Source organism: Rhinoderma darwinii, chromosome 7 (assembly GCF_050947455.1).
Source record: "Rhinoderma darwinii isolate aRhiDar2 chromosome 7, aRhiDar2.hap1, whole genome shotgun sequence".
Lineage (NCBI taxonomy): Eukaryota > Metazoa > Chordata > Amphibia > Anura > Rhinodermatidae > Rhinoderma > Rhinoderma darwinii.
In genome coordinates, this window is record NC_134693.1 from 140,353,672 (window position 1) to 140,380,292 (window position 26,621).

The window sequence follows — 26,621 nt, forward strand, 5'->3', positions numbered from 1 at the left end:
CGCAGGTAACATCCATGTTCTCTTTAATGGAGTGTTTTGTGTCAGGTTTATTAGGATCAGATCATTGAAGAGACTCATAGACAAGTCCGGATATGATGTTTTATTCCAAGAAGCTTCATGTCAGCCAACGCCTCGTCAGGAAACACTACACCAATGTTAATAGCAAACTAGAATATGAAATAATCACCCGTTTATGACAAGGAGTTTGAGTAAATTTCCTTGTATAGATCTGAATAAGCTGCTGCCTGCAGGCGGGATATGACGTCTCTATCACCCCTGACACCCCAAAGATCTGGTTATGAAAACTGGTAAAGTAAAGGCTCTGTTCACATTTGCGTTGGAGGCTTCGTTGCAAGCGCTAATCTTTCAGTTTACCACAAAAAGGTAATAGAAGGTTCCTATTATAAGTCAATGGGGTCTGTCCAGCGCCGGTGGTATCCATGATACGACAAATCCGCCACTGCATTATGGTATCCATTATAAACGGAAACCACGATGCAGATGTGAACAGAACCTTAGTAAGAGACATTCAGAAACCTCACACCATCATATAAAAGTACAGTCACTATTCAATAAGATTATAAGGGGCTCGTCCGGTCCTATGTAAATAAATGAAAAGTTCTGCAACTTTCTAATATACTTTGTGCTTCAATTCTTCACCATTTTAAAGATCTCTGCTTGCAGTCAGTGAATTAAAATATTCTTCTTTACACCTAGGAGGCTGAAAACCTGCACAGACCTAATATTTTCTTACAATTGTACCCAGTCTTGACAATCCTCTTTGCCCTAAACATATCATCAACACAAATCTGTTACAATGTATCAGTGCAGGTAAAATGTAGGATTGTCTAAACTGGATACAATTGTAACGAACCCTCATCTGTGATAAATATCACAGGGTTTGTGATATGTTTTAGCTTAGGACAGGTTTTGAGCCTCTGGATATAGACAAGAATGTTACCATTTACTGACATCAAGCAGAGATCTTGAAAATGGTGAGAAAAATTGTGGCAATGGTTCAGCTTTATTTACATACACTTAATACCCCTCTCTATAGTGTCGACATTTTAATATTTTTAATTCATATATGATTGCCCCTGTTCACATTGATTTATACTCTAATCTTCAGTTTACTCCCCTTAGTGGCAGCTTTATTGGAATATTCCTGGTAAATCTGCAGAACATAAAAGTGAATGGAATCATCATCATCATCATCATCATCCAACCCCTGATTATAGGTGTCGAATCAAAACAGAATAAATATTAATGTATAGAAAATAACAGTGGCTTTAGGGATATTATATAACCTTATGGCTAGACATATAGATCTTCGGACATTTCCCACTCCTTCTGGGTGATAATGGATATTTACAGCAAGATATAGGACAATGTCAAATTTTCTGTTTGTCTAGAAACACTTCCATATGTTTTACTTACTGTAGAGATTTAAAGGGTATGTATACTTTTGCAACATATATATATATAACACTCTAATGCATCTAAAAAAACTCCACAATAAATATAATCAACTTTGCAAAGTGTTTCAATGAAATAATCTCCTATGGTTTTGTGCATACAGCTCCTATACAGATTGTGTCTCCATGGTTACAGACTACAAACAAACCTTGTGTAGTCTGATCCTGCAGTCATGTGTTTCTCTTTTCCACCTGCCTCCTCTTCTACTGGTTGTAGGTTACCTAGGAGAGAGGATACGGGAAGTGGAGTAAGACATGACTGTAGGAACAGACAACACTGGGTTTGTTTGTAGTCTGTAACCATGGAGACACATAGATCTGCATATGTGCTTTATACACAAAACGGTAAGTTTTTTATTTTAACAAGACTTGCTTCATTTTTTATTAGTTGCACAAGTATATACTTCCTTTAAGAGCAGGAACAATCTTAACAGATGATACAAGAATTTCACTCTTATGGTACTGATAACAGTTGGAAATATATAAAGTTTCTCGGTGTTTGGCCAACGCAAGGTGCCCGGTCTTGGTTTATGTGCATATATTCACTGGTTACTTATTGTTGACCTTGAGATGTTGAATTGGACTTGGACATTTCATCATTTCATGGCTCGCAGGCTTCAGAAGCAACAATTATAACAATAAAACATAGAAAAATAAATACAATATCTGTTAGTATTCCAGTATTGGGCATTGAAACCTCTGGTCAGAACCTGGTACCCGGAGGTGTACAATGGTCAGTCATATTAATGATCATTCTCCAGTGACATCACAGCCCTGGGAGCGAAGGTCGTCTCAAGGTTGTGTCTGTGCTGGAGATGGTTCAGAGATGATGCTGGAGCTTTAACAACGGGAACTATTTCAGGCAGAAAGAATCCACTGGAAACCTCAGGATCTGGGTGAAGGAAATCTGGATCTAGGGAGCGGTTCTGTTACTGCTGCAGGAAACACAGAGGAGCGGAGCATTGTCCAGAACAGAGGGCTTATCAATGAGCGACTGCTCGCAGCTTGTGCAGGTGAAATGCTCTGTGTGCCAAGACTTCCCTTCATACTGCTGAAAGTGCTCGGAGAATATCATCTGCAGAAAGAAATAGTAAAGCTCATAATATCACGCTGAAAATTCTTCTTCAGATTTAGATTCGAATTTTTGTCCATAGGGGGCAGTATTATAGTAGTTATATTCTTGTATATAGGGGGCAGTATTATAGTAGTTATATTCTTGTATATAGAGGGCAGTATTATAGTAGTTATATTCTTGTATATAGGGGCAGTATTATAGTAGTTATATTCTTGTATATAGGAGCAGTATTATTGTAGTTATATTCTTGTATATAGGGGGCAGTATTATAGTAGTTATATTCTTGTATATAGGGGGCAGTATTATAGTAGTTATATTCTTGTATATAGAGGGCAGTATTATAGTAGTTATATTCTTGTATATAGGGGCAGTATTATAGTAGTTATATTCTTGTATATAGGAGCAGTATTATAGTAGTTATATTCTTGTATATAGGGGGCAGTATTATAGTAGTTATATTCTTGTATATAGGAGCAGTATTATAGTAGTTATATTCTTGTATATAGAGGCAGTATTATAGTAGTTATATTCTTGTATATAGGGGCAGTATTATAGTAGTTATATTCTTGTATATAGGGGGCAGTATTATTGTAGTTATATTCTTGTATATCGGAGGCAGTATTATAGTAGTTATATTCTTGTATATAGGGGGCAGTATTATAGTAGTTATATTCTTGTACATAGGGGCAGTATTATAGTAGTTATATTCTTGTATATAGGGGGCAGTATTATAGTAGTTATATTCTTGTATATAGGGGCAGTATTATTCTTGTATATAGGAGCAGTATTATAGTAGTTATATTCTTGTATATAGGGGCAGTATTATAGTAGTTATATTCTTGTATATAGGAGCAGTATTATAGTAGTTATATTCTTGTATATAGGGGGCAGTATTATAGTAGTTATATTCTTGTATATAGAGGGCAGTATTAGGGCATGACCACACATGGCGGAATTCCTCCGCAACTGTCCGCATCCATGCCGCACAGAATCTGCGTTGCAGATTCTGCTGCGGATCTGCACAAAATGTGCAGTACATTGATGCGGACTAGCTGCTGCGGACTGCGGGAAAAGTGCTTCCCTTCTCCCTATCAGTGCAGGATAGAGAGAAGGGACAGCACTTTCCCTAGTGAAAGTAAACGACTTTCATACTTACCGGCCGTTGTCTTGGTGACGCGTCCCTCTTTCGGCATCCAGCCCGACCTCCCTGGATGACGCGCCAGTCCATGTGACCGCTGCAGCCTGTGCTTGGCCTGTGATTGGCTGCAGCCGTCACTTACACTGAATCGTCATCCTGGGAGGCCGGACTGGAGACAGACGCAGGGAGTTCTCGGTAAGTATGAACTTATATTTTTTTACAGGTTGCTGTATATTGGGATCGGTAGTCACTGTCCCGGGTGCAGAAACAGTTACTGCCGATCGCTTAACTCTTTCAGCACCCTGGACAGTGACTATTTACTGACGTCTCCTAGCAACGCTCCCGTCATTACGGGAGCCCCATTGACTTCCTCAGTCTGGCTGTAGACCTAGAAATACATAGGTCCAGCCAGAATGAAGAAATGTCAAGTTAAAAAAGCAAGACGCATCCGCAGCACACATGACATGTGCATGACAGCTGCGGACTTCATTGCGGAACTTTGAATCTCCATTGAAGTCAATGGAGAAATTCCGCCATGAGTCCGCCACTGCTCCGCAACAGACAGAGCATGCTGCGGACACCAAATTCCGCTCCGCAGCCTATGCTCCGCAGCGGAATTGTACGCATCGTGTAAACGAACACTGCTAAATTAAAGTGAAAGTCAATGGAGAAACGGATCCGCTGCGGATTAACGCTGCGGAGTGTCCGCAGCGGAATTTAAGTGAAATTCCGCCATGTGTGAACCCGCCCTTATAGTAGTTATATTCTTGTATATAGAGGGCAGTATTATAGTAGTTATATTCTTGTATATAGGGGCAGTATTATTCTTGTATATAGGGGGCAGTATTATAGTAGTTATATTCTTGTATATAGGAGGCAGTATTATAGTAGTTATATTCTTGTATATAGGAGCAGTATTATAGTACTTATATTCTTGTATATAGGGGGCAGTATTATAGAAGTTATATTCTTGTATATAGGGGGCAGTATTATAGTAGTTATATTCTTGTATATAGGAGCAGTATTATAGTAGTTATATTCTTGTATATAGGAGCAGTATTATAGTAGTTATATTCTTGTATATAGGGGGCAGTATTATAGTAGTTATATTCTTGTATATAGGAGCAGTATTATAGTAGATATATTCTTGTATATAGGAGCAGTATTATAGTAGTTATATTCTTGTATATAGGGGCAGTGTTATAGAAGTTATATTCTTGTATATAGGGGCAGTATTATAGTAGTTATATTCTTGTATATAGGGGCAGTATAATAGTAGTTATATTCTTGTATATAGGAGCAGTATTATAGTAGATATATTCTTGTATATAGGAGCAGTATTATAGTAGTTATATTCTTGTATATAGGGGCAGTGTTATAGAAGTTATATTCTTGTATATAGGGGCAGTATTATAGTAGTTATATTCTTGTATACAGGGGGCAGTATTATAGTAGTTATATTCTTGTATATAGGAGCAGTATTATAGTAGTTATATTCATGTATATAGGGGGCAGTATTATAGTAGTTATATTCTTGTATATAGGAGCAGTATTATAGTAGTTATATTCTTGTATATAGAGGCAGTATTATAGTAGTTATATTCTTGTATATAGGGGCAGTATTATAGTAGTTATATTCTTGTATATAGGGGCAGTATTATAGTAGTTATATTCTTGTATATAGGAGCAGTATTATAGTAGTTATATTCTTGTATATAGGAGCAGTATTATAGTAGTTATATTCTTGTATATAGGGGGCAGTATTATAGTAGTTATATTCTTGTATATAGCGGGCAGTATTATAGTAGTTATATTCTTGTATATATGGGGCAGTATTATAGTAGTTATATTCTTGTATATAGGAGCAGTATTATAGTAGTTATATTCTTATATATAGGGGCAGTATTATAGTAGTTATATTCTTGTATATAGGGGGCAGTATTATAGTAGTTATATTCTTGTATATAGGGGGCAGTATTATAGTAGTTATATTCTTGTATATAGGGGGCAGTATTATAGTAGTTATATTCTTGTACATAGGGGCAGTATTATAGCAGTTATATTCTTGTACATAGGGGGCAGTATTATAGTAGTTATATTCTTGTATATAGGGGCAGTATTATAGTAGTTATATACTTGTATATGGGGGCAGTATTATAGTAGTTATATTCTTGTATACAGGGGGCAGTATTATAGCAGTTATATTCTTGTACATAGGGGGCAGTATTATAGTAGTTATATTCTTGTATATAGGGGCAGTATTATAGTAGTTATATACTTGTATATAGGGGGCAGTGTTATAGTAGTTATATTCTTGTATACAGGGGGCAGTATTATAGCAGTTATATTCTTATATATAGGGGGAAGTTTTATAGTCATTATATTCCTTTACATAGGGGGCACTAATAAAGCATTTATACTTTTTCCATTCCATCCCGCTCCTTGGTTTATCATCCTCACCTCATTACATCCAGTGCAGCGTGGTCTCTCACTTTCACAGTAATGTCTTCCACACCACAGGCGATTGCCCTTCCAGAAATAGATTAGGTTCACCAGGGGCTCTCTGCACTGGCCGCACACAAAGCAGGCTGGGTGCCACTGTTTCTTGTACCCTGCCCGGTCGGCATAGATTGCTGGAGCATCAGCGGGCATTAGGTGCTGGCAGAACTCACACAACTAGAAGAATACAGAAATACTGTAACATTTTTCTCTTCTGTCAAGTTATTAAAAATCCTGTCTTTTTAGTTTTATCTGTTTTGGGAGGGGCCGGGTGACCATTACTACGGGAATTATTACAGCTTCTTTAAGTTTATTACCCGGCCACTAATTTTCCTAATTATGCAGTGATATGGAAGTGAGAGATCCATTACTACATAACAAGCATTGCCATTCAGGTGTGTGAGAAAGCTGGGTGGTAATACTCTACGAGGGTTGTTAGAATCAGACAGGATAGGGAAAGCAAACATTATCCATGGAAGGACGAGTCAATATTATCCACGAGGAGACCACTGTACTCACGTAATCCTCCTTGTTAGCGGGCTCCTCGGCTCCGCTGTTTGCAGTCTTTGTGTCGTTGGATTCCTTTTCCTGTTGTTTGGCACTACAGGGCAATGCCACCTCTGCCACCCCCATCACATTCTCCTTGTATTTCTTCACAAATGCTTCCATTACAGGCCTTTCACCCTCAGATAGCCCTTTGCAATATTGGGGGTTATAGTCATAGGCTGGTAACTGCTTCGCTAGCTGCAGGCGTCGATGATGTGCCCCTTCTGTGCCAGCTATGGGCTGAAACTTCTTCGGGATCAGTTCCATATAACACATGGCCTGGAGATATATAGATTGTGTTTATTATATAATCTAGATATAAATATAAGAGGTTAGTAGGTATAGGGTTTGCAGAGGTAGAAGTCATTCCAGGCACTGGTGCCGGGCGGGGCTCAAGAAAAATAATATGATTGTGTATATATATATATATATATACACACACACACACACACACACACACACATATATTAGGTGGGGGTCCTGGTACAGATTTTGATTGGGGCCAGGAGCTTAAATTTACGCTTCTGTATATTAGTATATCTATTGTGACATAATACATCCCCAGCCCCTCCTTAGACAACTCTGGCTGTGTATTAAATATAGCGTAGCCAAAAATGTTGTGTAATTTGCATATTTTGGGTCTTTTTCCTCCCCTCTGCTAGTTTCTTATTGCTGTGCTATTTACTCAGAGCTAAACTTATTCTTGCTGCTCCTCCTCCCCTCTCACAGCATTTGGTCTCACACACGGAAAGAAACTGCAGCTGCATCCCCCCTCATCCCCCTTCTCTCCTTCTTGTTTATTATTCTAGGTCTACTGTATTACACAAGATAATTTTTATGTTGACTGAGGTGGGTTGTGAACATTTACATAGAATCTGCAGGCAGGGAAATGGAAAGGGGAAGCTGCTAAGAGACGAGGAGGATGCAACTTTCCCCTAATAACCTATTTTACAAAGTTTAATATATTTATATGTTCTATTAATAAAAAAAAAAAAGTATATCTAATACTATAATTATAGGTACTTTTTAAATAAGCTTGAATGTCTATAACAGATGGGGTTTAGTTTAGAGCGGCGACACAGTTATAGGGTTGCAGGAGCACATGTGGCACAATCCTCCAAGAAATAAAATAAGATTTTGTGTGGGTGCAATAACGCCACAGGGAATCGGCAAAGCTCAGGCGTGTTTCTAGAATGGCTCCGCAATCCCAGGATGCATCTGGGCCGGGATAAGCATTGCAAAAAGTCAAGGTCTAGACTGTAAAATGAAGGAAACCACGAACTGAATGTGAGGAAAATACCAGTTTTTGGTTGAGTCCAGGAGGTGCCCACTCATAGGTGACAGTGAGGAAGGTGGGATCTTTTCGGGTGGTGATTGGGTTGGTGATGATCATACGATTCCTCTTGTAGACCCGCGCCCCTTCGCCGCCTTTCACCCGTGCGGTCAGTCCTGAGTAACGGGTATCTGAGAGCAGTTGCCCAATCCTATAGTCTTCTTCTACTTCTGAGGGCACAGCGTGGTCTTCAGTGGGGCACTGGCAGAGCTCACACGATTTCCTGCAACAATATAAGGTTACAATGCAAGGTGGAATATTAGAACACTTGTGGTTTACTTATTAGACGAGATGAGACGATGTGACTCCTGGAAAAGCTCATTTTCTCATTGGAAAGCTGTGGCAACTACTACCGGCTGGCCATAGGATTTGCCACCCAGCTTTCCACAGACCCTTTTTATGCAGAATTAAATTTTTCTCCCTTTCTCCTACTGGCTTGCCTGTGTAAGTGTCAGTCTTCACTGTAATTATGGTATTCTGTAGGTTTCTTATGTATTTGAAAGTGCCACAGTGCACGGAATTGTTGGGGGGGGGGGAGGGGGCAGAAGAATAAAAGGATCAAGATGGTGGCATGAATACATGAAAACTAGAAGAGAAAATATGTGATTCTTCAGCTTTCATTTATATTACCAGAATCACATCAGAATGAGTGGATAAATAGACATGATTAAAATAGCAATCAGGGCAAAATCAAAGCAAAGAATTATCTCAGTCCATGCATTCCTGCTAGGCAGTGCTCAAATATTAACACCATAAACTTCACAAACTGTACTACTACACAGTGCTCACATAATACCACCATACACTGCTCACATAATACCACCATACAGTGCTCAAATACCACCATACAGTGCTCACATAATACCACCATACACTGCTCACATAATACCACCATACACTGCTCACATAATACCACCGTACACTGCTCACATAATACCACCATACAGTGCTCAAATACCACCATACAGTGCTCAAATACCACCATACAGTGCTCACATAATAGCACCGTACAGGGCTCACATAATACCACCGTACAGGGCTCACATAATACCACCATACAGGGCTCAAATACCACCATACAATGCTCAAATACCACCATACAGTGCTCAAATACCACCGTACAGGGCTCAAATACCACCATACAGTGCTCAAATAATACCACCATACAGTGCTCAAATAATACCACCATACAGCGCTCACATAATACCACCATACACTGCTCACATAATACCACCATACACTGCTCCAATAATACCACCATACACTGCTCCCATAATACCACCATACACTGCTCACATAATACCACCATACAGTGCTCAAATAATACCACCATCCACTGCTCACATAATACCACCGTACAGTGCTCACATAATACCATCATACAGTGCTCAAATAATACCACCATCCACTGCTCACATAATACCACCGTACAGTGCTCACATAATACCATCATACAGTGCTCAAATAATACCACCATACAGTGCTCACATAATACCACCATACAGGGCTCAAATAACACTGCCATGCAGTGCTCAAATACCACCATACAGTGCTCAAATACCACCATACAGTGCTCACATAATACCACCATAGAGTGCTCAAATAATACTGCCATGCAGCACTCATATAATACCACCATACAGTGCTCAAATACCGCCATACAGTACTCAAATAATACCGCCATACAGTGCTCAAATACTGCCATACAGTGCTCAAATAATACCGTCATACAGCGCTCACATAATATCACCATACAGTGCTCACATAATACCACCATACAGTGCTCACATAATACCGCCATACACTGCTCACATAATACCGCCATACAGTGCACAAATAATACCGCCATACAGTGCTCAAATAACACCACCATACAGCGCTCATATAATACCACCATACTGTGCTCAAATAATACCACCATACAGTGCACATATAATACCGCCATACAGTGCACACATAATACCGCCATACACTGCTCACATAATACCGCCATACAGTGCACAAATAATACCGCCAAACAGTGCTCATATAATACCACCATACACTGCTCACATAATACCGCCATACAGTGCTCAAATAATACCGCCATACAGTGCTCACATAATACCACCGTACAGGGCTCACATAATACCACCATACAGTGCACATATAATACTACCATACAGTGCACATATAATACTACCATACAGTGCTCACATAATACCGCCATACACTGCTCACATAATACCGCCATACAGTGCACAAATAATACCGCCATACAGTGCTCAAATAACACCACCATACAGCGCTCATATAATACCACCATACTGTGCTCAAATAATACCACCATACTGTGCTCAAATAATACCACCATACAGTGCACATATAATACCACCATACAGTGCACACATAATACCGCCATACACTGCTCACATAATACCGCCATACAGTGCTCATATAATACCACCATACACTGCTCACATAATACCGCAATACAGTGCTCAAATAATACCGCCATACAGTGCTCACATAATACCACCGTACAGGGCTCACATAATACCACCATACAGTGCACATATAATACTACCATACAGTGCACATATAATACTACCATACAGTGCTCATATAATACCATCATACAGTGCTCAAATACCACCATACAGTGCTCAAATACCACCATACAGTGCTCAAATTATTCACCATTAAGTGCACAAATAATGCTTTGTTGTGGGCAGGTACGCGTGTTGATGAGGGTTAGCGGGCAGGGGACCGCAGATGGCAGAGGACCGATGCTTTTTGCCATGTCTAATGCAGCCCCTACGTCAATAATAAACTGAGTGAGGAGTTAGGGAGACGGGCTTTGTCTTTGGAGGGTCTGCAATGATTATACCAGACGTTTCCAGTAGGAATGACTTTTCCAGGCTTCATTATAAGAACACTGGTGATGGCCGCGTCACGTATCCGGTCAGCGTCTCCAGCAGAAAACGCTATGAAATCACGGACACAGAAATCTGGGGGTGACACACAAGCTTTGTGCTCCAGATTCCTAAAGACTCCCACCACAGAGCCCTGAGCTTTATTCTTATCCAGAAATTCCGGCCCGCAGACCCAGACACTGGTTTTATCCCCCTCATTATCTGCCAGGGCGGTCATGATTCACGCCGGGGCTTTACGTCGGCTCTCATGTTATAAGGGCGGTCTGACATCTGCAGCTCCAGGTAAATCTGTCGAAGCCGGACTGAAGTCAACATGTTCTATGTGGTCTACATGTTTTTTTATTACTCAAGGGCGTATATACTATAGACACAGACCATGCATCTGCTATGGGGCCCTTGGAGAGATGGGGTCCAGACTTGGTTGGGCCCAACCTCTTTGCTATTGGGTGGTGAGAACCTGTACCAGAGGATGCCGAATTGGTCAAAGGGTCATAGAAAGGGAGTGAAGGTGGAAACAAACACCAGGCACTTCCGTCCTGGGTGGTAAGACCAAAGGCCATAATAGGGGGCCCATTTTGATATATGGCCCCCTCTCCTATGCAAGTCAATGACATCACTGATCTGCAGACTTTCAAGCTCCTAGGGTCTGAAGCAAAATACATATATAAACCCCCCCTCCTCAAAATGGCCAATGATGACGTCATTGTAGCATCTAAATATACTAAAAAAAAAGCACTGGTATTTCCTTAAGGCCCAGAAAGCCCTTTGGGACAAGGCATAAGACCCCAGGTAGGACTGCACCCTTTTGATTTTTTTATTTAGTTATGCCACTGCTGCCCTAATAGCATTTATAATAAATAACCGTTGCCCCTAACCCTTTACCCCAATCATGCAATAATAAGTTCTATGTCCTGTTGGCCCTACAATGGGGCAAAAGCTTTGAGAACAATGCAAGATCAATGGAATCGAAAATCAACGTCACCCCTAGTTATATACACATAGTCCCTTACACTATAGTATATAGTCCACCTAGGGGAGCAATTACAGGAGCAACTATCGGAGGTGCAGATGTACCGTGCCCTGGTGTCTGAGGGGACCCAAAATGCCCTCTGCCCCATGAAAAGGCACCAGTAATATAAATGGTAGAGGAGGGGGGGGGGGGCACGTTACAGATTTTACATTGGGATCTAGGAGTTTTGGGCTACGCCTCTGAGTTTAGCGCCGGTCACAGCCCATCAAGCGCACAGACCCCAACCTTCCCCAACCTCTTCCGGCCCATGCTGTATGAAAGGAATTAAAACCTCGGTGTTGATTGAGGCGTTTACATCCACAATTAGCGGAGTCTGAAGACCTGGCGGTATTTTTTTCCCGGCCGCTCGCTCATTAGTTTGTAGTTTTGTGAGTTTATCGCTCGCTTTGCGTCAGTGATCAGCCGAGCGTGCACGAGACCTTCTAGACAGCTGGCGGAGTACTCAAAGCCACAGATTAAAAGGGACCAGGCGGGATAACAAGTCAATATGTTTCCCTCATTTTCAGAATTACTTATAGAGACAGATACGCTTCATAAATTGCTTCATTATTGAGCCGCGTGATTGATACAGAATATTCATTTGTGGCGCGGATTCACGTTGGTAATGTTTATATTCCACATGAATTGGAGCTTGTTCGCGCTTCTGCTGCAGACGATGATCATTAATAATTCACAAAGAGTCAGCTGAAGTGGCACCGGGATCGCTCGCCGTAATTTGTCATCTCGCAATGCATTTGTTATAGCGTTTGTTTATGCCGGCTTCATTTTGTGCTTTTTCTTTATTGTTATAGCGTCGTCTATCTCGGCTTATGTCTCCCGTTCATCACATCTAATGTTATTTGTCCTCCTCGATCTATGTGCAAGACGTTCCCGACAACCCTGAAAGAGCAGCCCCCTCCATAATAAAAAAAAAAATCTCCGGAAAACAAACAATCCATTAGAGCTTCCGCAGGGTTTGTCATTTGGTCAGCACCTGGCAAACTAGCCAGGAGAAAGGGGCTACCGGGCTTAGGGGGCTCATCGGTGATCTGGATAAACATGCTCTATGCTGGTCAACCGGATGATGCCGGGTGCTTTACCTTCTGTTGGCGCAACTCCACCATATGGTGTACGGTCATACAGCGTACAAATAACCATGTGCCCGGTAATAAGGCTCTGTTGGATGACACGGTGTAAGATCCATCGTACGACAGATACCACTGGAATAGGGCAGATCGTATGGACTTAAAAAATGGAGTCCGACGCATTGAGACTGTTGATTTGCAGCGCTATTCCTCCTGTCAAACCTGACCCAATCTGTGGCACAAAGCCAGACATGACTCTGACGCAAAACACTTTCATAGTTGCCTAAATAACAATGCTATACGGTGCTGCCACTACCAAAAACTGCAAAAATAATATATCATACAGTGCCTAAGTAACAGCGCCAGTTAATACCGCCATACAGTGACCATATAACAGCTCCATACAGAAAGTTACATAATAATAGTGTTGTACAATGTGTAAATAAAACTTATAGATAATTTAGATCTGTGGTGGTCACAAACCTCGGGTGCCAGGTCTTCTGTGGTGCCCCCTTAGGCCGGCTTCCCACGTAGCGGAAACCCTGTGGAATTTCCGCAATGGAACTCTGTGCAGAAATTCCGCAGAATTTAGCGTATGTTCACACACACAGAATGCGCTGCAGATTTTCTGCAACATCAAATTTGCAGCAGAATCTCTAGAAAAACGCTGGTAAATCGGTCATAGTAATCCACACATAGTGCGTGTTTCCTGCTCATATCGCTGCAGAAATGCTGCGTTTGTTCTGCAGTCGTTTTACCTGCGGATTTAGTGTTAAACGTTGGTTATAGCAAAGTCTAAGTGCACCTGCGGATTTTCCGCAGCGTAAACACCGCAACAACATAAATCTGCTGTGGAATTTCTGCTCCCCATTGAAGTCTAAGGCTGGGTTCACACGAGCACATTAACGTCCGTAATGGACGGACGTATTTCAGCCGGAAGTCCTGGACCGAATTCAGTGCAGGGAGCCGGGCTCCTAGCATCATAGTTATGTACAACGCTGAGAGTCCCTGCCTCTCCATGGAACTACTGTCCCGTACTGAAAACATGATTACAGTACGGGACAGTTGTCCTGCAGAGAGGCAGGGACTCCTAGCATCATACATAACTATGATGCTAGGAGCCCGGCTCCCTGCACGGCGTTCGGTCCGGGACTTCCGGCCGAACGGACGTTAATGTGCTCGTGTGAACCCAGCCTATGGGCCAAACACGCAGCCTCTCCGCACGCAACACGCAGCCTCTCCGCACCCAACACTACGTAGCATAAATTGACATTCTGCGGAAAAACACACCACAGAACACTTTCCGCACAACTTTTCTGCGGTTTTTTTCCGCAGCGTGGGCATCAGATTTTCTAAATCTCATTCACTTTGCTGCTACTGTAAATGCTGCGGAATTTCCACACAGAATTCCGATGCAGAAATTCCACAGTGTTTACGCTAGGTGGGAACCCGGCCTTATAGTAGCAGCAAATGTCAATTTATGCTGCGGGTTCTGTGCGGAGATGCCGTGTGTTTGGCCCATGGACTTCAATGGGGAGCAGAAATTCCGCAACAGATTTGTGTTGTGGCTTTTACGCAACGGAAACCACTGGCGATCCGCAGGTGCAGATATACTTTGCTATAACCAATGTTTGACACTAAATACGCAGGTGAAACCGCTGCGTTTCCGCAGCAATATGAGCAGAAAAAACGCACTAATTGGTGCGGATCTCTGTGACAGATTTACCAGCGTTTTTCTAGAGATTCTGCTGCAGATTTTCTGTTGCAGAAAATCTGCAGCGTATCCTGTGTGTGGGAACATGGCCTTAAGGCTGGGATGATTGATGCTCTGTGGTCGCATCCCGAAGGTCAGCCCTGATTGTCAAGCCAAGGGTCGGTTAGGCAGGAGTTCACTGTGCCAGTCACCCACATACACCTAGAGCCCACCCTGCCTAGTGGTGCAAGAGCTAGGGCTGAACCACTAGATAACAAACCAGTTGTGTTTCCCGATCATTCCTCATTTGTCTGATCTAATCCATTCGCAGGGTGCAGACGTTCACTACATAATGACTTTACCTCCAGGGGTGCAGCTGGAATCCTGTGCATGTCCCCTTGCACCTCACGCAGGGAGGGCCCCTTTCAGTGCCCTGCTGTCCCAACGACATCTGGAAAATAAGAGGACACATCTGTAAGATCTGTGCAGGTGATTGCAGTGGTCACATTACTCCATGATATTTGTTGGCGTCACATCCTGAGATTTTACAGGTTCTGTGCTAGTTACAGGTTGTAAGACTTGCAAATATGAGAAAGTATTTGACGAAGATTTCATTTTTTATATAAGGACCTCGAATAATGTGTCCTATATCATTGCCCTTGCTTCCCCCACCTTGTCCTAGGTCACACAACTTATTTGGACCAAACGGAATTAGGGCCTATTTGCAGACCCCATAGCAGTACCCTTGAGATTACCTAATCCTGTCACGCCATAGATGTCAGTTATAGTGATACTTTGTAATCGCCCACACGGTGTCTTCTATCAGGTGGAATAACAATGATGGAAGAGGAAGGGAATGTTCCACCCATCATCCATACTGCATTGGACCGAAGTCCCTTTTAGTCTATTTTAAACATGAGAAGATTAAATCGGTGCCACATAACCAGATAGGCATGCGCTAATCTGCCTCACCTGTCCCCCTCAGGAGCGAGGCGCTATTGTCAGACGGTATTGTGTTTTGTGGAAGGTATTCAGTCCCTGCAGGAGATCAGCAGCCGGCTGGAAGCTCAAACTGCACAGTCCTGCGGTCCCAAGGGCTTAGGCTGTTTAGCCGAGATAAACGTCTGGTCACATGAATTAATTGTCACAGAAGACAGAAATAAGCCTGGCAGCTTCTCCGAGACCTCGCAAGACTTCACCAATTCAGGAAAACGGACATGGAATACTTTTTCCTTTTAAATAAAAAAAAATTCCTAAACTTGTACTTCGTGCATTCCTTGCTTATCACTGCGCTATAACTCGCTCCGGAAAATGGAAGGAGGGGAGCGGGTGATAACTATGTGCAAGATGAAGAGGAAAAGTGGATGTACTGTGTCATTTACAAGCAGGAATGTAGCAAATGCTGCTGGGCACGAAATATATATCCCCCTACAGAAACCTATAGGGGTTTCCGTTTTTCTGATACAGTGCACCAAATCTCCTGCCTGCCGTTACACGGTTATAGAGTCAAATCATAATATTCTGGCTGCCTGTAGCTGCCACTAGGGGGTGATTAGTCCTTATGAAGTAAGCTCCCCCTAGTGGTGGGTGCAGGAAGCTGTAATGTCTATTCTGATTATCACCCAGCAGTTTCCCAACTATAGACATGGCAAACGGAAAAGCTGAATAACATTTTTAACGACCTTACAGAAAGGGGTGACCGGGATTTTTCCAGGTGACTGTTTAAAGGGGTTTTCTGAAAAGACATAGGACATATGGACGTCATAAAGAGGGGACCCCCATTCTGTAAGAGCGGCCCCTGCTCAGGGTCATTGACCTCCAATTATTTTAATGTCAGCCATGAAATTCTATGTAATAGAGAAGAGGATTAGAGGAGCCGAACTCGCAACGCACCAGTTAGAAACGCTCCAGTAATCTTAAGAAAACCCCTTTTCAGTTTTTAACATTGTAGCCAGTGTCAGTTGCAAAGTTTGGATTGCCGGTCGTGAAACTACAACTCCCATTGTGCTAGGAGCCCAAAGTTTAGCCTCTGAGCCCCTAAGCAACTTCTACAATGGGGCCCCCCAACGATCACATTATTTATAGTACTTCTGTTCTCTTATGTGTCATTGTCAGTCACGCCACTGCTGGGAGTTGTAGTCACATATCAGCTGAAGAGCCAATGGAAGGATTTTTATAAATTGCAGTACCCCTATTGTCCTGAGGGAGGCGCTGACAATTAAAAAGCAGGGCTGCAGCTGGCTGTGAATAGGTGAACCTGTATTCTTTGGGGATGAGGTTTATATAATTATTGAGATAATGAAAGAATGGTTAGTCCGGCCTGAGGGGCACCCCAACTCTGCTTGCTGTGAGGTTATTTTTTCTTAATCTTTCTTCTCTGTAGAACTTTCTGCCTAGGGAATAAGACAGCATTGCAGAATACGACCCCTGTGAAATTCTCAAATGTCTAACATACTTTGTGTTTTAATTCCACAGCATTTCCAAAATCTCTGATTGCTGTCAGTGAATGGGAACCTGCTTGTTTATCTTCAGAGGCTAAAAACCTGGCATGATTATGTCCAACTAGAGATTTTTCGGATTCAGTGTAAAGAGCCCTGTACAATTTCAGCCTCTGGGTGTAAACATTAATTGCTGCCCAGCTTTCCCACAAACCGATATAAATAAAAAAACAAAAAATAGCTCAAGACAATTAAGAATATAATTTTCAAGATCTCTGCTTGGTGTTAGAGAATGGAAACATTCTTGTTTATAGTTAGAGGATAGTCTGTACAGACCTAGTCCTGCTCGCACAGCTACATTTCGTTACAATGTATAGTCGATCCCGTTACTAAACACAGCAGCACAATCCCTCTCCCGTCACAGCTCTTTATCTACACTGATACATTGTAGCCAACCCCCAGCTTATGAGCAGGATGTATTTTCAGCCTTTAAATGCAAACAAGAAAGTTTCAATTCACTGACAATGATCAGAGATCTTGAAAATGGTTAGAAAATAAAGCACAGAGCATATTAGAGTTGCAGAACAATCTATTGTACATGGAGTAATTCATGAGCTCACTTTGCAGCAGTGGCGCCTTTTCAGTTGGACGATGTTACCCCTCAAGGACAGTGTGCCCCCCGTTTTGCTCTGGCCCCTTTATGGGGAGACCCTTTATTACCCTAAAATGCATCTTCAGCCAGTGTCAGCATATAATATATCTATCAGGTACTGACTGATTGAACATGTCAAGGACCCTGGAGATGTCACTTATAGTTACACGTTATCTGGACTGATATGCGATTATTCCACTTTAGTCCTTAAAGAGACAGATCCTGTATAAGTGGTCCAATCATGAGGTTTGCCTTCTGCATGCTCCATGGGTATCCCTGTAGGTTTCTCAGAGGTGATGAAGCTTTCTACTGTCAAGTTATGCTGAGTGAGGTCTATCTGGCGGTCATCACTCGTTCTCAGTACGCAGCAGCCTGCGGCTCAAGTAACACTAGATAGAGATCAAAGCCAAGTCTGAGACATGACCGATTCCGCCAAAGGTGCCCATAAACATTAGATAAACTTTGTCCGACACTAATGACTATCTAATGTGTATGGAGGTGTTCAGACTCCCCCCGACAGCAGTTGTTGGGGGAACAGAAGGGTCAGCTGTTTCTATAAATCCCATAGAAATGAATAGAAACCTTTCCATTCATTTTCTGCCTGGATGCGGCGGCCATGGACTAAGAACCCCTGTTCTCGACATAGGTGCAGGTCCCAGAGCTGGTACCCACACCCGCAGGCATTTATGCCACATATGTGATGGGTGTACAGCTTTAAATCACTGTATAATGAAACGTTCTGAAACTTTGTAATATACTTAGTGTTTCAATTCCTCAGCACTTTCAAGAGCTCTGCTTGTTGGATGTGAATTTAAACTTTTTTGTTAACATTTAAAGGCTGAAAACACATCCTGACTTAGTCCTGCTCGCAAAGCTTGATGGTTTGTTACAATGTATCAGTGCAGATAAGAACTATCAGCCTGGAGTCCAGGACAGGAGAGGGATTTGTGTTTCTGCTATGATCAGGGATGGTCTATACACTAAGAAAATGTAGTAGCGGGAGCAGGACAAGGTCTGTACAGAAAAGATGATTAGCTTCTGAACAAGAAGGTTTCCATTCACTGGCAACAAGCACAGATCTTGAAAATTCTATTCTATCTTAATTCTTTTGAGGATTTTTTGTTATATCGGTTTGTGGGAAAGCTGGGTGGCAATTAATAAAGCTTTCATTAGGGAGTTGTCATCCAACTTTCCTAGAATCCTGAATGGCAAATCTACTTTGGTATGCCGCATCATGTAGGGGATGTGATCCACGTACCCTTAGTAAGATTCGCCTTTCATATAACACCGTCTCTGGACTAAAAATATAGATGCAAATTATAGAATTTCCCTTACAACAGATATAGAACGTGGGACAGAGAATGATGCACGGACAATAAGAAATCCCCTGTGACGGACCTGGTGAGGGATTGTTGCACCCGGACCCTGGTGTATGAGGGGCCCAAAGGCCTCTCTGCCATATAAGACCCCAGTATTATCAATGGCAGGTGGTAAGTGGGGGCCCTGAGACACAGGGGTGGTCATGCCATTGGTGCAATGTGTGCAGCCGCACAGGGGCCCAGTAGGTAGGGGGCCGACTACCACCTTATAAGCAGCTTTGTACGGTCTATTGGATCACATGCATGGACTGAGCTATTGACAACGGCTCCCATGAATTGTCAGAGACATGACGGCGGGTGTTTCTTGGTAAGCTAAGGGAGAGTTGGGCTATGTTCACACACTAAAGTAAAATCAGAAAACAGCTCCTGATTTTCAGCCGTTTAAGCATGAAGCGTTTTTTTGCGGCCGTTTTTGGAGCCATTTTTCTATTGATACAATGAAAAATGGCACCAAAAACGGTTCAAGAAATGACATGCACTTCTTTTTATGGGACTTTTTTTTTCTACGCACAGTTTTTTCAAAATGCCGCGTAAAAAAAAACACCCCGTCTGAATGAAACGCCGTTTTTCCCATTGAAATCAATGTGCAGATGTTTGGGGGGATTCAGCTTCCTTTTTTTTTTTTCCGAGGCGTTTACGCCTTGAAATATGCCTGAAAACAATGCGTGCGAACATAGCCTGAGGGGCCCACATACTGTTCTTGCACAGGGGCCCCCTATAGTCTATGTCCGCCACTGCAGGTACAGATTGTGCATTGGTGCCCAGGAGCACTCATCTGCTTACGACTGGAGCCCGTTGGTCATTTCGGTCATTAGTATTGACCTAGGATGGAAGAAGTGGGGGAGCCGGAGGTTTGGCAGATGCCCGGTGTTATTACAGCGCACTGATCCTTTATCATGGGGTCAGGAGTCTTAGTAACAAATATTAAACTGTCACGAATACAACATATCACAGGCAATATAAGAATTACACAGCGCCCGAGACCCCCCATCAATCATTTAAGGGGTGACAAGGCGATACACCCCTTCTTCCTCAGCAGGGTAGATATGGATTCTGCCTTTGCCCTCCAGCATATCCACCACTAGGCTGCCCCATAGGTCTAAGGTCAGCCCTGATCTGGGCATCCAAGCACCATGTAACAGATCAGGGGCAATTCCCCAAGTGCCAGGGCCAGCAATGCCCATGCATAATACAGAGGATAGTCGTGTTGTGTCTATTCTGGACTGTATGATATCAGTAGGAATGAACACAGGCGGCATTTTTTGGGGTCCATCAAGTATTTTGCATGTACATCTAATGTTTAGCTCCAGTCTAAAGTGCGGTTGACTATAGTAAGGTAAAATTCTGCATATTTGTAATACATGAAAAAAATAATTCTCTTGTTTTTGGTGGAAACAGTCAGCAAGCAGGCTATGTTTGGTCTGATACGGACTTGTGTGAATACTCATGATAGAATTTCCACAATGTCCATTACAGCGGCTCATTAACACATAATACATATACCGTGCTCTGGAATATGTAATAATTGTTTTGCTATTAACGTGTCGATGAGCCCAGGTTACAGGGGGTTAATCAGTCTATTCAAACTAATACATAGAGGCACACAAAATTAAAAAAAGATCTGCCAACAGCAGCTTGTTGATTGTTTTCAGGAAACAACCAGTGAAAATGATGTGAAAAATAAGTGAAAAATCCAGTGTTGATCATAAGTGGAGCGTCACTTTAACGTCAGGCCACTGCAATGTCAGGAAAAACAAGTCGCCGTCTGACAGCTCAAAGAAGAAGTTAATTTTTACCAACAGATAAGGCCGGTTTACTGTAACACGAAATATCTGGGCCTGATTTTCGATGCATAGGGAGTCATTTTGCATAATTTTGGCGCAGTTGTGCGTCTGCATGCATTAACAAGTGGCATAGGTCTGCCGTGTACACCTCTATAGTCTGCAGTCCGCGGAGTCCTAGGCAGCCTGCCTCTGCAGTGTTATACAATGCAGCCTGTGTGTACAAGGGCAGAGAGAGGAATAAACCTCGGGATCTGCATCTGGAATCAATTCCTTGATAATAATGGAGCAGGGAGAAGCGACGCTCCGTGCAGCAGCTCCAGCATCCGGGATCATGTACCTGGATTCTGCTGCAAATTCCTACATCATTGAGACATTTGCCCCGTTCGCATGTTCAGAATTTCACACGGATGTCGCTCTGAAATTTCCATGAAATCCGTTTCCCATTGACTTAAAAAATAAATCAGCCGCTTTGTGCAACATGGCAGATCTACACGTGGAATTAAAACCCACATCAATAAGTGACATGATGTATCTAAGCCTATGTGGGGATACTGACTGCTGAAATGCTGTATATAATCCCATCATGTGTGATACTGTCTCCTGAGCTAATGTATCTAAGCCTATCATGTGTAATATTGTCTCCTGAGCTGATGTATCTAAGCCTATCATGTGTGATACCGTCTCCTGAGCTGATGTAGCTAAGCTTATCATGTGCGATACTGCCTACTGATCTAGTGTATCTTAACCCATCATGTGTGATACTGTCTTTTGAGCAGTGTATCTAATCTTATTCTGAGTGACACTGTACTGTCATCAGATGTATCTAAATCTATCATGTGTGATACGGTCTCCGAGGACTACACGGCTCTACCTTCTGCTTTATACTACGGCTACATTCAGGATTAAGATATTTAGTTAGAGGAACATCTTTTCTTGCCGTCTTGGTGTCGGGGACGCGTAGTCTGAGCTTGTTCGGCCGTGTCTGACATGAGTTTTCATGTTCTGCTCCTCTTGCCTGAGGTTCCAGTTACATTCGGTTTTAAGAAGCAGCGTTATTTTGATAGGGTTCATTTACAAACTGGGTGCGGATACCTGCCCTGCTGCATCACACCCCGAGCCTGTGCCAGAGCCAGCACGTCTACATATTTGCCAGTCTGAAGGAATCCATATCCAGATGATAGGAAATGCCCCACGACTACTAAACCATCTGCAAATTACCCACAATGCAAACGTGTAATAATCCAACCAATCCAACCATGGGATAAGAGAAATTGTACTGATCCGGAGTTAAATCCTGTATTATACTCCAGAGCTGCACTCACTATTCTGCTGGTGAAGTCACTGTGTACATACATTACATTCCTTATTCTGTACTGATCCTGTGTTACATCCTGTATTATACTCCAGAGCTGCACTCACTATTCTGCTGGAGTCACTGTGTACATACATTACATTACTTATCCTGTACTGATCCTGAGTTACATCCTGTATTATACTCCAGAGCAGCACTCACTATTCGGCTGGTGCAGTCACTGTGTACATACATTACATTCCTTATCCTGTACTGATCCTGTGTTACATCCTGTATTATACTCCAGAGCTGCACTCACTATTCTGCTGGTGGAGTCACTGTGTACATACATTACATTACTTATCCTGTACTGATCCTGAGTTACATCCTATATTATACTCCAGAGCTGCACTCACTATCCTGCTGGTGGAGTCACTGTGTACATACATTACATTACTTATCCTGTACTGATCCTGAGTTACATCCTGTATTATACTCCAGAGCTGCACTCACTATTCTGCTGGTGGAGTCACTGTGTACATACATTACATTACTTATCCTGTACTGATCCTGAGTTATATCCTGTATTATACTCCAGAGCTGCACTCACTATTCTGCTGGTGGAGTCACTGTGTACATACATTACATTACTTATACTGTACTGATCCTGAGTTACATCCTGTATTATACTCCAGAGCTGCACTCACTATTCTGCTGGTGGAGTCACTGTGTACATACGTTACATTACTTATCCTGTACTGATCCTGAGTTATATCTTGTATTATACTCCAGAGCTGAACTCACTATTCTGCTGGTGGAGTCACTGTGTATATACATTACATTACTTATCCTGTACTGATCCTGAGTTATATCTTGTATTATACTCCAGAGCTGAACTCACTATTCTGCTCGTGGAGTCACTGTGTACATACATATGGTTTCCGTTTGTCTCCGTTCCGTAGGTTTTCCGTTGTTTTGGTGGAAACAATAGCGCAGTCGACTGCGCTATTGTTTCCGCAAAACAAAAAAAACAGACAACTTACGGAAACGTTTGTTTTCCGTTCATGGGGTCCCCTCATGGAAAGGTCTGACGGAAGCCATCAACGGAAACGGACGCAGATGTGAACGACGCCTTACATGTATTTGGGACATTTTAAATGTTACATTTCTGATTAATTGCGATGTGTCACTGCCAATTTGAACCCGATCAGTGAATGGAGGGTTCGGCTGTGGCGGCGGAGCGCTACTTTATCGGCCACATGGAGCTGCACATTTTTATTATTATTTATACTCATATTCCAGGACCTCTTATGCTGTGTAAGTGTTTGCGTGACCTACGGCCGGCCGCCGACATTCATTTCAGACAGGTAGAAGACATGGCGGTGCGCAGCGTGCCGCAGGCCGTTCATTAGTTACTTATTATCTCTGTGAACTTTGGATGAATTATTTCAGTGTTTGTGTCGTCTTCTCCCTTCATGTTACATTACTACCAATCTGTATAGTTTCCTTGCTGCTACCCTGAAGGGGGGCACAAACTTAAAGAGCCACCCCTCTGAAATAAACAAATATTCCCGAGTAAATAAGTCTTTATATTATTTCTTATTTCCGGCTTCAACCACTTCATAGTTCTATCTGCTTTGGGTCAAGCTGGGTGACGACTCCTATGGGACACATTACAGCTGCCATAGGGGTTGTCACTCAGCTTTCCAAGGCTCTTGAAAGGCAAATCTGCCTAGTTATGCTAGGAGTTGTAGTTCTACATCAGCCGGGACCCATTGGTTGCTTATCTTGACTTGTAGTTCTATAATAGCCTGGAAGCAATATCTAGCATGGTATGCTGGGACTTGTAGTTCTATAATAGTCTGGGAGCAATATCTAGCATGGTATGCTGGGACTTGTAGTTCTATAATAGTCTGGGAGCAATATCTAGCATGGTATGCTGGGACTTGTAGTTCTATAATAGTCTGGGAGCAATATCTAGCATGGTATGCTGGGACTTGTAGTTCTATAATAGTCTGGGAGCAATATCTATCATGGTATGCTGGGACTTTTAGTGCCACTAATCTGTAAAGGATCAGTTAACAATGATTGGAGTGTCACAGATAGTATAAAGCAATGCAATCATTTGTCAGATCATTCTGAGACTTGTTGTTCCACATCCGCTGGGACCACAGAGAGTCTAAGTCTAGAAATTAATCTCTGCCATGTTATACTGGTGCTTGTAGTTCAACAGCAATAGGACAAACTGACCTGATACATCGCGCAGACCCCGTATATCGCGGAAACCCCGTATATCGCACTGACCCGGTATATCGCACTGACCCCGTATATCGCACTGACACGGTATATCTGCACTCACCCGGTACATCGCAATGACCCGGTACGTCAGCAATGACCCGGTATATCGCACTGACTCGGTATATCGCACTGACTCGGTATATCGCACTGACTCGGTATATCGCACTGACCCGTTATATCAGCACTGACCCGTTATATCGCACTGACCCGGTATATCAGCACTGACTCGGTATATCAGCACTGACTCGGTATATCAGCACTGACTCGGTATATCGCACTGACCCGGTATATCGCACTGACTCGGTATATCGCACTGACTCGGTATATCGCACTGACTCGGTATATCGCACTGACCCGGTATATCAGCACTGACCCGTTATATCGCACTGACTCGGTATATCGCACTGACTCGGTATATCGCACTGACCCGGTATATCAGCACTGACTCGGTATATCGCACTGACTCGGTATATCAGCACTGACTCGGTATATCGCACTGACTCGGTATATCGCACTGACTCGGTATATCGCACTGACTCGGTATATCGCACTGACCCGGTATGTCAGCACTGACCCGTTATATCGCACTGACCCGGTATGTTACCACTGACCCGGTATATCGCACTGACTCGGTATATCGCACTGACTCGGTATATCGCACTGACTCGGTATATCGCACTGACCCGGTATATCAGCACTGACCCGGTATATCAGCACTGACCCGGTATATCAGCACTGACCCCGTATATCGCACTGACCCCGTATATCGCACTGACCCCGTATATCAGCACTGACCCGGTATATCAGCACTGACCCCGTATATCGCACTGACCCGGTATATCAGCACTGACCCGGTAGATCAGCACTGACCCGGTATATCAGCACTGACCCGGTATATCAGCACTGACCCCGTATATCGCACTGACCCCGTATATCGCACTGACCCCGTATATCAGCACTGACCCGGTATATCAGCACTGACCCCGTATATCGCACTGACCCGGTATATCGCACTGACCCGGTATATCAGTACAGGTGGCATAAGTCTCTATTATAATGTATTGAGCTGTGCTGGGACTTGTAGTTTCACCACATCTCCTGTTACTGCGGTCTATTCCATGTGATGAGGACCTGCACTCACCTGCTGCGTCCCTGCGCTGAGCTCCATCTCCTGGGTTGTCGAGGTTGTCAGACTCCTTTCCTCCCTTCAGCTTCTCCGCTCAGGGCTCGGCTCACACACTGATTCATGCAACTTTAACTGAGAGCTGAAACTCCCTGAAAAACTCCGCCAGCCAATCCCCGGCCCCAGAATCCACCTCACACCCAATGGGGCTCCGGGCTGGGTGTCATTTTTTTTTTCCTCCTGTTTAACCAGGGAACACCCAGACCGTGTGAGATCAGCCGGCGGAGAGCAGCGGCTCAGGAATGACTGATTCACACAAGTCTGCTCCACCAGCAGGACCCGAGGGCTGCGCAGCTTCCTGCAACTAACGCTGCTCTTCCTTTAAAGGAATTGGAATTACAGTCATCAGTGGTCAGCGAAATCTCTGGACTACTACCTGCTGTATCACCGGAGCCAGTACCATTACATGATGGGGGGTGTAGTGCTGCGTGGTCTCTGAGACTTTATCACACATGATAGGACTAGATACAGTATCTCAGCAGGCAGTATCACACAGGATAGGATTAGATACACGGCTCAGCAGACAGTATCACACATGATAGGATTAGATACACCGCTCAGCAGACAGTATTACACATGATAGGACCAGATACACAGTTCAGCAGACAGTATCACACATGATAGGATTTGATACAGCGGCTCAGCAGACAGTATCACACATGATAGGATTAGATACACAGCTCAGCAGACAGTATCACACAGGATAGGATTAGATACACCGCTCAGCAGACAGTATCACACATGATAGGATTAGATACACAGCTCAGAAGACAGTATTACACATGATAGGATTAGATACACCGCTCAGCAGACAGTATCACACATGAT

General features: G+C 43.0%; 1 protein-coding gene across 1 annotated transcript; it reads right to left on the reverse strand.

The window, feature by feature from the left end:
* Positions 1-85: 85 nt before the first annotated feature.
* Positions 86-25,862, reverse strand: LMCD1 (LIM and cysteine rich domains 1). The gene is made up of 6 exons (XM_075832441.1): positions 25,752-25,862; positions 15,131-15,219; positions 8,034-8,289; positions 6,707-7,012; positions 6,149-6,364; positions 86-2,550 (listed from the first exon to the last, which is right to left on the reverse strand). The coding sequence occupies exons 1-6, from the start codon at positions 25,776-25,778 to the stop codon at positions 2,389-2,391; spliced, it is 1,056 nt and encodes a 351-aa protein (XP_075688556.1). The 5' UTR covers positions 25,779-25,862; the 3' UTR covers positions 86-2,388.
* Positions 25,863-26,621: the final 759 nt, after the last annotated feature.

Bases quoted from the DNA above. Each gene is read 5' to 3' on its own strand.
- LMCD1 (XM_075832441.1), bottom strand. From the start codon at position 25,778: ATGGAGCTCAGCGCAGGGACGCAGCAG. The intron at 15,220-25,751 runs GTGAGTGCAGGT...CTTATTTTCCAG, and splicing joins TCAGCGCAGGGACGCAGCAG to ATGTCGTTGGGACAGCAGGG. The intron at 2,551-6,148 runs GTGAGGATGATA...TTCTTTCTGCAG, and splicing joins GCTGCACTGGATGTAATGAG to ATGATATTCTCCGAGCACTT.